We start from the raw sequence: 11,785 nt of genomic DNA on the forward strand, positions 1-11,785 counted from the left end.
GTTATAATTCAAACCACAAGTCCCAAATTGATAAAGAGTCAAACCATAAGATACTTCAGCAAATATTTCTTTTTATTTATTTATCTATTTTTGATAAATATAGATAAACCACTGCATCAAAAAGAAAATATGGGAAGCACAAAAGAGTTCAAACACATTTAGTACAAACCACAAAAAAGAAGTCCATTAGAAGTGACTGAGAAAACAATAACAACGTAACATACAAACTCTAAAACACGAAAATAAAACACTGATACAACCGAGAGGAGTTCCACAATAAGAGCATGCAATTAAGCAAGGAGAAGGACGACTCTCTCAGTAAGGAAGAAGGAGCTTTACTTAGCCTGAGTTAGTGCCAGTATTCATCTTTGTAGGGACTCTCGAGTTGTCCATATGGGAGTTTAAAAACTCAAGGCTTTTCTTGGTGGTGCTGATTGATCCTTCAAACCCATGGAGGTTCTACTTTGGAGCTATAGACACCGATGATTAGAAATAAATGAGTAATATTAATGACCAAAGATAGATGCGACGAAGATAAAGCATTAAAAATTTGACTGTTCCTCTCTAACCATATACTCTATAAAATGGCTTTGACCAATATATCCCATGTTTCCTTGATCAGGCCTCTAAGGTGAGACCTCTAGGTCCCCACATAGTAGAAATGGTGGTGAAGAGTTGGTTAAGGCCAAACATCTGACTTAAGTGATTCCAAATGCGCATTGCATACATGTAATAAAAAAAGAGGTGGTCGACTGACTTGAACTCTGTAGTGCAGATTGTGCAAGTGGCAGATGGAAGCATGTTGCACTTAGACAGTAATCCTCCCAGATAGTAGGACTGGTTTGACATTGAAGTCTTACATCATTAAGGAAATAGTAGATGGATTTAATTGAGAAAATACCGCTAAGTGTATGATTCCACCTTTTGTGATCAATAGAAGTTGGGGAGGAGCTAGTTGACCTGAGCAAGCTATCTACCTGTGTAGGGTTAACTTCTAGGAGTTCAGGTAGTAAATAGGATGCAATGGCCTTAACTAATTCAAAAGGTTGGTGGTGACAATAGAAGCCAGTAGATTAGAATAGTCGGGGTGTTCGTCGGCCTATCCATCCATCATGCCAAAAGAGGGTAGATGTGCCATCTCATATGATGTGGGCAATACACACCATGAAGCGTATAAGACACCTCATGATGCCTCTCCAAAAGTTGGATAGTTTCTCGAGCGGTTTGGAGAACATGTTCCACTTTGGAGTTGATGGAAATAGTTGAAATTGAGGATTTGAGAGCCACACAAATTTTCTTTTGTTATCGAGGCTAAAGTTATCAAGGTTAAGAATGCCCTACTCTCTTTGATCTTTGGGTTTGCAGAGTCTCTTGTAGTTGACAAGTCAAAAACCACTATCGTTGATATCTAGCCTTCGTTTCGCGTTGTATCCTATTAAAGGTCTTGACCACCTAAGAAGGGAGTCTGAAGATCATTATCCAGTATGTGGGAATTGAAGTTATGACTGAATTGATTATAGTTAATCTTCCTTCTAAAGATAGAAGATTGGATTGCCAAGATAAGAGTCTTATCATGAAATTTGTGATTTATATATATATATATATATTTTTAATCTTATTTGTTTGTAAAGTACACAACATTGTAGCTTATTTTTTATATATTGTTTTCAAAACTAAAAGAAAAAAAATTAAAAAACAATTCTAATTTTTGAAGGGGAAAAAACTCAAAACATTTATGTGAATTCATTTTTACCATTACTGTCACAAACTCAAATTATTATTATTATCATTTATCTTAAAATTTTGTATACATTGATTTTTTTTTTCTTTTGTGTTTGTAAAAATCATAAGTAATGTTTTTTTTTATAAAAAATACATATGATTTTCACTTGTTTAGTTTTAAAATATTAAAACGTCAAGGTCTGATTTTACTCTCTAATCCTTAGAACATCATTAATGAGCGATGTGGTGATTGAGCAGCCATTAGAATCGCTTAGTGGGCATTGAGCGTTCAGTTGGTGAAGCCCACCAAATTTTTTATTTTAAAAATATTTTTAAATTCAAATAAAGAGTATGAATCCACATATTAATTTTTTTAAAAAATATATTTTTTATTATTTAAAATATTTATTTTGAAATTTAATTTTTTGAAAATATTATATTAAATAATCATTATTATTATTTAATATTTTATTAAATAAATATATTTTAATTAAATATATAATATAAATAGTTGAAAAGACAATAAAATAATTATGGGTTATAGAGTATAGTATAACTGTGTATGAGTTTAATAGGTTAATGAGGTGGCATGAGCATCAAACTATAGCCTATAGGATAGTATAACCACTAAAATTGCCCTTATGTCACTGTCTTTATTTTTGGAAAGTGAAAATCATAAGACAATTATATATAATGTTATGCTACATTAATATCATATAATTATTTATGATTATTTTATAAAAAAAAATAGTTAAGTAGTGGTTGTTGTTGTTATAAATATTATATATGAGTAATGATACACCCACTGAAACCATTGCCCGAATTACTTCCGGAATGACGTGGCTGACCACTCTCTCTCCTCATCAGCTCACCCCACTCATTCTCTCTCCTAACAAACAAAATTCTACTCTCTCTCTTCACTGGCTGAAAAGCAACTCTCCATCCTCTTGCTCTCATCTCCAACTCCTTGCTCTCATATGTCCCTCCTCTTCACCTTAGTTCTCAAAGCTAGCTGCCATGACAAACCGTTGTTTTTCATACTCCGCCCTACTCCGGTATCCCTTGCCCCGACTTCCGTTGTGACCGATTTTGCCCTCTTGGTGACGCCTGCAACCTCGGCCACGGTGTCTTCTAGTCCTAGCTCCATCCTGCGCGTCACTGTACTTTGCAGAAAGACGACAACTATCTGGTGGGGGTTTCCAAAGTGGGTTGGACAATGGGGAGAAGGGGGTTCGATGTTGAGGTGAGGGATGCACTGAAGATGTTCGACGATTTGTTTAGTGCTTTGGAGAGGATGGAGTTGGCCGAGAATTCCTATTTGCTATTTATGAGTGTGAATTTTGAATTTATTTGTTGGATTTGTTAATTGAGATTTATTTGTATAGATTTTGGATTTATTAGTTGGATTTTGTTATGAAAGATCATTTTTTTTGTAAGTGTGTTTTGTTACGAGAGAGTGTGTGTGTGGTGAGTTTTTTTTTTAAAAAAAAATTAAATGAAAGAAATTATCTGATGAGGAGAGAGAGTGGTGAGCCACGTCATTCGGAAAGTAATTCGGGCAATGGTTTCGGTGGGTGTATCATTACTTATATACCGTGGATGCACTGTAGTTGGATCATAGCAGATGATGTCATTGTAGTAAACTAGTCATCGATGATTTTACTATAGCAATTGTTATATTGTAGTAACCACAAATTATTATTCTATCTATTAATGTATTTTGAACCGTTGATTGAATTAATTTTAATTATTCATTTTTTTTAGTGGTTATAAATATCTCTTATTTATTTTAAATGATATAAAATGAAAAAAAGAAATAAGAAGATGTGAAGTAAAAGTAAGAGTGTTTCGTATATACTTTATTTCTTTTATTTTTATATTATTTAAATTTTTATAATTAATATATATATATATATATATATATATATATTTATATTGAGGATGAAATATTTAATAGTCTTTACAATAGTTGTGGCATATTTTACTTTTTCAATCCTGGCTAACGCTAACATAATTTTATAAATTTCAGGGGCCAAAGCGAAAAATTGACCGCCTTTAATGATTTTTATTATACTAAATATTAAGGTTGAAACTGAAAAAGCATTTGCATTTGAGAAGCGTTTCCAAACCATGCATGTAGCAGCGCGCTGTGTCCACGTGGACATAACTGAGATTTGACGGCGTTACTTCTCCGTTAAGAATTCAAGCTTTGGGCTCAACGAGAGCCGTTGGATCAAAACACGATGAATCACTAACCGCCCGATTATTATGGGGGCGTTTATATATAAGAGCCCCGTCTTTCCCTCTCCGTTCGCCAGTTTCTCTTTCTCTTTCGAGAGCGAGCCCGAAGAGCCTTCGAATTCCAAAGAACTCGAAAGGGAAACCCTAACCCTAGTTTTGCCCTCATTTCGATCGAGGTTTTGATCTGTTTCTCTTGGTTTTTTTATTCTATGATTGTGTTTGAAATGATGCTTTTTCCTTGTTTAATGGTGTGATTGAATGGAATTGTGATTATGTTTGTGATTTTTCTGGGGTTTTTGTTGGTTTTTTATGGTTTCGAGATCGATTTCGTTTGATTTGAAGGTTTTGAGGATGGTGGAGGCTGTGGAGCGTGGATCTTTCATGGAGAAGATCAATGAGAAGATTCACGAGTACAAGGAGTCGTCTTCTTCGGATTCTGAAGGCGAGCCGCCGAGTTTCCGGAAGAAGCGCTTGTTTGGGAGAAAGGAGCCTGTGCATGCTGTTCTCGGAGGGGAAAGTGTAAAAAAATTCTTCTCTTGAAAATCATTTCTTTTGTGTGCTGTGTGCATATGTCTTGATCTCTGCTTCGGTATTATCTAATGGGAAATTCATGCTCTAAAACCAATTTCTAGTTGCGAAAGATACAATCATGATGCACATGATTTATTTTTTTCTTCTTCTTTCCTACGTGAATTTTATTTTGATTTTGCAGGATGATTTAGTTATGCTTGTAAAATAAGAATATTTAGTTAATTCATCAGTGTAATTGATGATTTGAACGTCACAGAAGAGTATACATGATATTCATGGGGGAAATGCACCTCAGGTTTATGCAATATCATTTTTTAGTGAAATTACAAGGGTGCTTCTTTCAGTTATTTTGCATTAAGGGCATATGAATTATGTAGGAATTATTACCAAACTGGGAATGTCAATTTGTAGGGAATGCTCAGCATCATTTGGTCAGAAAAATTACTGCTATTGCTTTCAATTACCTCTTTCATTGGTGTGGGATTCAATATTTTTTACCTAATTAGCTTTTCTAGAGGAAATTTCTTGCTCTGCATTGATGAAAAACATTTAATCATTGCATAAAGATTAACAAAGGTCTTTAGTTAATTGATTTTTGTTTTTTTGTTTTTGAGAACTTTCTAAACTTAACCATTTTGTATAATAAGTTTATCCTTTCATGGTGTTTTCAGCTGCTGATATTGTATTGTGGAGAAATAAGCAGTTATCTGCAAGCATACTTGCTGGTGTGACCGTTCTCTGGCTTCTTTTTGAATGCATGGGCTACCACCTACTTACTTTTGTCAGCCATTCTCTTATACTAGCGCTGGCAGTGTCATTTATCTGGTCCAATGCAGCTGCATTCTTGAACAGGTAAAAACCGAGCCTTGCATTCACAGTTCTTTCAAAATTGAAGGATAGTTTCACAGATTTATATTTTACCATACTGAGACAACCCAAGCTACCCAACTACCTTGGTTTTTTACTTCATACTCTATCTTCCAATATTTCCCTGCATTTAGAAATTCTTTGCACATGACATGAAGAATCCATGTAGAATGATTTTATGTGATTGAAGCATCATGATGTGTTTCATAGGACCTCTTTTTTTTGTTAATGTGCCTGTAAAAGGAACTCCATTGGCCTAATTTGTCACCTCCATAGCTGTTTGATTAGTTTCTTGAGGCCTTTATTATCCTGTTAATCTTTTTTTACGCTCTGCAATTTCCTAGGCTATCTACTTGCATTAATTTCATTCAATTATCATAAAAAGAACTGTTGAAATAAGTGCTATGAGATCTAATATTCATTTGATTTGTTAAATGCAGAGCTCCACCAAAATTTCCAGAGGTTATGTTGTCTGAGGAGTTGTTTCTAAGCATAGCTCATACTATTAGATATGAAATCAATGAGGCTTTTGCAACCTTTCAGTATGTTGCTTCTGGAAAAGATTTAAAGAAATTCTTGATGGTATGATACTAGGAACTAGTTTATTCTTTCAGCTTCTATTTTTTTTTTCCTAAATGTTTTAATAAAGTCTGTTTGTTCTGCAGGTCATTGCTGGCTTGTGGATTGTTTCTGTAGTCGGTAGTTGGTTTAGTTTCCTAACTCTATCTTACATTGGTCAGTCTCCCTTCATTTTTTATTGTTTCAATTCTAGTTTTATCATCAATGGTTTGTTCATACATTTGTAATTACTGAATTTGTATTTGTCAATGTTTTTCTCTTTGTTATGCAGTTTTTGTTCTTCTCTACACATTGCCTGCACTCTATGAGAACTACGAAGATCAGGTTGACACCGCTGCTGAGAAGGCCATGGTCGAAATTAACAAGAAGTATGCAATTTTAGATGCCAAGTTTCTCCAGAAGATTCCTCGAGGACCATTTGCTGATAAGAAACAGCAATAAGTAACTGATGAAATTTCTGTTTGATTTCAACCCTCTTTCGAGATTATATTCAACATCCTTTCGGTACAACCATCTCATGCTAATTTTTTGGTAGTTTTTCTGGTGAACATTGATAAGGGATGTGATTTGAACTTTTACCTATATATATATAGTCTAGTCTTTACATTCTAAGAAATGGTACATGAGAATATCTCAAAAAATAGGTGCAAAACAAAGAAAACAGGGAAGAAGACATTAAACATGGATGAACACCATCTACTGAAACTGAAAGCCGCTTGCACATTAGAATTATTAATACAAAGTAATGCTCATGAACCTTAACAGCATGGAAGTTCCAACATATGATACAAATAACAACAACATAGTCCCCTAAAATACAATCTATCTAAAAATTGGGTTGAAACGGGAAATGAAAACTGACTTATGAACTCGTTTTGCTGTTCACTGGTGGTAAAAAGGGTTCCCACCATCCAAACTCATACTTTGGATATGGCGCAACCCACTTCTCTGGTTTGTCAAACTTCAAATCAACCGGATTAAAATCTAAAGCTTCTTCGAGGCTGTTTGCGTCGAAGTTATCTGCCAAAACTCTATCCAATCTCAGCTTCATAAACCTGTCAAATCAATTTCAAACTATTAAATATTACAACACTAAATTAAGAATAACCAAAATAGAGTTCAAGATGACATCTAGTGTCCTTTTCAACTTTTAAACTTTGCAAATGACAACACTAAATTCACCTGAAAAAATAGTAAAATATCTATCTGCAAACAACGTTGCTATTAGCAAAGTATAAGATAATACAGACAAACAACAAAAAACCTAATCTCCCATATAAATTAGTAGAAACAATGTCATTTTGATAATAGTAAATCGAGAGAGACATCATCAACACTGATAAGAAGCCTTGCTTGATTATTAATAACTAAATCTTCTACCATGCTCGAGATTATTTCTTCATCCTTCCAAATAAATTATCTTCCAGATAGATCATATATATAGTACTTTAATATATATCACCATATAAACAAACAAACATTCATGTAATGCTCTGTTCTTCATTGCATTCTTTGGTAAATTATCTTTCATCAGTGATATACAATGCGCATTAAGAATTATTATTCATGAGCAAGGAAAAACAAAATAAGGAGAATAAGTTCATCGACATGGCTTACGTAATCCAAGGGCCATTGGTGGAGACGAGCGCAACAGCAGGCCTATTCAATCTCTTGGTGATGTTTGGAAACTTATCCAAGAACTTGGGCTCAATGACAAGCCAGAAATCTTGTTCTTTGTCTCTCTCACCAAAGAGTCTCAGCCTCTCAAACAACAGCTCCTTGAAATGCTCCTCCTCATCAAGCATGAACTTTGCATTTGCCACCACAAAGTAATATTTCATAGGTTTCTCCTAAAGATTCAATAACAACCATCACAAAAACCCTTCAACATAGACATTTTTGAAGTTTGCATTTTGCATTTGGATCTTCATTTCCTCACACATTTGGTTAGAGTAACTGATAATATCACATCAGTTAATTTGGAAAACATGGATTTAAATATATAAGTTTGGATTCAATCATGCTCAAATAATATATCTGGGTTTGCATCAAATATATTTTAATTTTAATTTTTTTTTTCCAAATTAAACAAACACAAATGCTTAATTTTTTATCAATAACCACCAAAATCAGGCCCAAAACCAAAGTTTTATATAGCTAGAGATTTGAAGATTACATTTCCTTGTAAATTTTGGTTAAATTTCTAAATTAAAGAAAAAAATAAAAATTCCTTAATAAATGGAATCAATAAGCGCAAAATTTACACACAATTGCATTTCCTAACAAATCTACAGCAATCAAACACACACAAAACCCTAATCAAATTCAAAAATCTCCATCTTACAACTAGAGGTTTGAAGATTACATTTCCTTCCAAATTTCAGTTAAATTTCTAAATTAAAGAAAAAATGAAAAAAATTCCTAGATAAACGGAATCAATAAGCACAAAAATTACACACAATTGCATTTCCTAACAAATCTACAACAATCAAACACACCAAACCCTAATCAAATTCAAAAATCTCCAAGAACAGAGATTGATTATGGGTACAGACCTTCTCTTCAGTCTGGATCGATCCAGACTGATCTGAATCTACAGCGACGGCCGCGGGGGAGAAAGACAAAGCCCTGCGATTACGGAGGATGCACGACTTGGGCAGAGACGAAGCAGAGCTCTGAAGGTGCGGAGAACCAGGAAGCACAAGCTGCAGAGTTCTCCGGGCCTTCCCAGCCACGGTCGCCGCCGGCGGAAGCGCGGCGCATGGGCCGAGGGCAAGCGTCGCCGGAGCTACCATTCGCTTCGCAGTGATGAGTAGAAGTCCAACAAGACGAAGGCCTTATCTAGTTTATCTTTTCAGGATTCTTTATTATATATATATTTACTCTTCTTGCAGATAACCCCCCATTGTTTTTCATAATATCATATTCCTCACTAAACTTTTTTTTGTTTATTTTTCTCTGAAATCTTATATTTAAAAGTGATTTTTATTTTTCATTTTCAGAAAAATACACTAAACAATTCTTCCTGCTTATAAAAAAACACCTAAACTGATTAAAAATTATATATATATATATATCAAGAATATGTCATTGTTATTATTTTTAATATTTTTTTAGTAATTTTTAGTAGTTTTTATAAAAATTACCCTATTTAATTAGTAATCCATGCAAATCTCCCAAATTTCCCCTTCTTTTAACCCCTTTTTTTAAAAATTATTATTATTAATAATAACAAAAAAAAACACCAAAAAAATCCCTACGGATCCAAAAAGATTAAAAAAATTCAAGAGCTCTTGACGGCGATGCTTCTCATCATATCCTTGAACTCGAGAAAATCCACCCGTCCATCGTGATTCCGATCAACGGAGCAAATCATCTCCATCACCCTCGCCATGCTCTTCCCCTCCGGCAACCCTAATTTCGCCAGCACCGCTTGCAACTCCGCCGCAGAGATGAACCCATCCCCATCCTCATCGAACACCTTGAAGGCCTCCTCCATATCCTCATCCTCCTCCTCTCTCACTCCCGCTTCGTCGTCACCGACTACTTCCTGCCCAAACAGAGCTTCTCCGAGAGCCGAGTGAAGCTTCTCGAAGTCCTCGTATGCAAGCCCTTGATGGCCTGGTTGGATGTAGCCATCGATGGTGGCGCGGAGATCGGTGAGGTCGGCTCCGAGCCCCTAGGGCGATCTAAGGCTAGGGCGAGCTCCTCAACGGTGATCTCGCCGTCGCCGTTGTGATCGAAGAGGTCGAAGATGCGGCGGAGCCGCACGGCGTTGAGGCTCGCGCAGCGGAGCCGGAACGAAGGCGATGGCCGGGAGAGCAGCGCCGGCTTCTTCTCTCCCTCCATTGAAGACGAGGTCGGAGCTTGGGCCTTGGGAGGGACTAAAAAAGAATTATATAGGAAAAAAAAGGTTTTTTGAAAATATTTTGGTCGAGTTGAAGCCCTTGAGGGAGTTATAAGGAATTATTTGGGTGGATTTGGATTTAGAGTGACGATTAACCGACAAAAGTGGCGGGGAATATGGAAAACCGTGTGGTTTTATTATTATTAATAATTATTTTTTAAAAATATTTATTTGAAAATTTTCTATTTTAAAGAACTGCTATCTATATGACTGGGGTGTATATATAAATATATATATTTTTTTCTTTTTGTTTTTATATGGTTAAAATAAAATTAAATTAATGATGTGAGAAAGACTCCAAAAATATATATGGGAGTCTTGTTCCTTCAATCTTTGGGAAGAGCATGTTAGTATGTTACACTTGCCTTCACGTCTGGGAAACCATGCTTGCCATTATATATAATATTTGGAAAAAAAAATAAAAAAAATAATTTTCAACGAGATAATTTTTGTATTTTAGAATTTTTTTAATTAGAGATAAATAATGATCATATAAGTAATATGTTTTTAAATTATAAATTAATTTTATAATTTATTGAAAAGTCATATGTAAAACAAAAAACTATAGTACTTATAATTTTCATCCATATGTATGAGCAAGTCACTGGATTAATAAACAATGTTTTACTATTTTTTTTTGAAATACAATGTTTTACTATTACAATCAAATTTTGGCCTTACCAAAAAATTGGAAGAATGTTTGGGGCGGTCAAACATGGGCTAAGGAGAGTGTGTTGACTTTGATTTAACCACAATGGGGTCAAGTCATGGATGTTCTTTTCTCGGGTCTTCATAATGACTCTTTCTTTCGTTGAATATTCTTTGATTTTTATTTAATTTTTGTAATGCTCAAGTTAGGCAAAAATTTTTATGGAGGGTCACTTAACTTCAGTTGTGTATCAAATTGGTCATCGAATTTTAATTTGAATCAAATTTGTCACTTTGCTTTTAATTTCATTACACCGGCAAGCCATTGAGCGTTTTTCCCGAACCTCTTTGATTACGTGGCGGTCGGAGCAGTCCAGTCAGCGTCTCCCTTGCCAGCTCAAGTTGCTCTGTTGGCGCCTCCACGTCAGCAACTGATGAAAAACCCCTAGCAAGCGTTGTCCACATATCGAGATTACCGCACCGATCATCGGCATCATTCTCGAGGTGAGATGTAAGACCTTGAACACAAAACCTCCGAGGGTTTCCATCTATACCCGACTCCGATCTTCATTCTGAAACACTGTGTAATTTGAAGGGGTGAGGGAGCATTGTAACCACCGATAAGGCGAGATTGAGTTTGGGAAGCACTGATCATTGCATGATGGCAGTGAGTTGGGAGAAACGGCCGGCGGGGAGAAAGCTCCGGAGTATTGTAAGTGTTGCCTTGAAACCCCTAATATGAGATTTTTGTTCTTATTTTTCCTTTTCATGCTGTGGTTGTACTGGTAGGAGTTGCATTATGTCAAGGTGAAGGTCGTATGAGTTAGGGTTTTGTCATTAGCTTGTGAGGTGTTTTGATGGGGGTTCTGCTTCTTGTTTTTGATCTTGTATTGTCTATGGTGAAAATTTACTGCCGATGGTGTAATGCCTTTTATTGTGGTCCCTGACAGGGACAAATTTAAAAATTGCTTGATATGATAATATAGATTGTTGGTATCCATGTTTTTAATTGCAATATAGTTATGTTGGCTGTACTTTGGCTGGTAGGGCATATAAAGAAGTGGAAGAATTAATTTATACCTTGTCTCTTTTAGTGTTTTTTGGTATGTTTATTTTGTTGGGTTTTTTTCTTTTTAACCAAACAACCAGAAAGTCATAACTTTGTTTATTGGGTGCACTGCCTTTGTTCATTATGACTTGGTGTTTCCTGGTAAAAATACATGCATTAATGTCATAACAAAAATAGAGATAGCCTACTGCAGATAGTTCTTATAGTTGGTGTTCCCATGT

General features: G+C 35.2%; 2 protein-coding genes and 1 pseudogene across 2 annotated transcripts; 1 reads left to right on the forward strand and 2 right to left on the reverse strand.

Moving 5' to 3' along the window:
- Positions 1-4,037: 4,037 nt before the first annotated feature.
- Positions 4,038-6,447, forward strand: LOC120264747 (reticulon-like protein B2). The gene is made up of 6 exons (XM_039272571.1): positions 4,038-4,139; positions 4,306-4,480; positions 5,166-5,346; positions 5,802-5,943; positions 6,027-6,096; positions 6,212-6,447. Exons 2-6 carry the CDS (start codon positions 4,315-4,317, stop codon positions 6,379-6,381), a joined length of 729 nt encoding a protein of 242 aa, XP_039128505.1. The 5' UTR covers positions 4,038-4,139; positions 4,306-4,314; the 3' UTR covers positions 6,382-6,447.
- Positions 6,448-6,622: 175 nt separating this feature from the next.
- LOC120264744 lies at positions 6,623-8,785 on the reverse strand. Its single transcript, XM_039272569.1, has 3 exons — positions 8,496-8,785; positions 7,558-7,790; positions 6,623-6,995 (listed from the first exon to the last, which is right to left on the reverse strand). The coding sequence occupies exons 1-3, from the start codon at positions 8,733-8,735 to the stop codon at positions 6,803-6,805; spliced, it is 666 nt and encodes a 221-aa protein (XP_039128503.1). The 5' UTR covers positions 8,736-8,785; the 3' UTR covers positions 6,623-6,802.
- Positions 8,786-9,221: 436 nt separating this feature from the next.
- On the reverse strand, positions 9,222-9,872 carry LOC120264745 (annotated as a pseudogene).
- Positions 9,873-11,785: the final 1,913 nt, after the last annotated feature.

Source organism: Dioscorea cayenensis, chromosome 7 (genome assembly GCF_009730915.1).
Source record: "Dioscorea cayenensis subsp. rotundata cultivar TDr96_F1 chromosome 7, TDr96_F1_v2_PseudoChromosome.rev07_lg8_w22 25.fasta, whole genome shotgun sequence".
Lineage (NCBI taxonomy): Eukaryota > Viridiplantae > Streptophyta > Magnoliopsida > Dioscoreales > Dioscoreaceae > Dioscorea > Dioscorea cayenensis.

Bases quoted from the DNA above. Each gene is read 5' to 3' on its own strand.
- LOC120264747 (XM_039272571.1), top strand. From the start codon at position 4,315: ATGGTGGAGGCTGTGGAGCGTGGATCTTTCATGGAGAAGATCAATGAG. The intron at 4,481-5,165 runs GTGTAAAAAAAT...TGGTGTTTTCAG, and splicing joins TGCTGTTCTCGGAGGGGAAA to CTGCTGATATTGTATTGTGG. The intron at 6,097-6,211 runs GTCAGTCTCCCT...TTTGTTATGCAG, and splicing joins CCTAACTCTATCTTACATTG to TTTTTGTTCTTCTCTACACA.
- LOC120264744 (XM_039272569.1), bottom strand. From the start codon at position 8,735: ATGGTAGCTCCGGCGACGCTTGCCCTCGGCCCATGCGCCGCGCTTCCG. The intron at 7,791-8,495 runs GTCTGTACCCAT...TTGAATCTTTAG, and splicing joins CGATCCAGACTGAAGAGAAG to GAGAAACCTATGAAATATTA. The intron at 6,996-7,557 runs GTAAGCCATGTC...TTGATTTGACAG, and splicing joins ACCAATGGCCCTTGGATTAC to GTTTATGAAGCTGAGATTGG.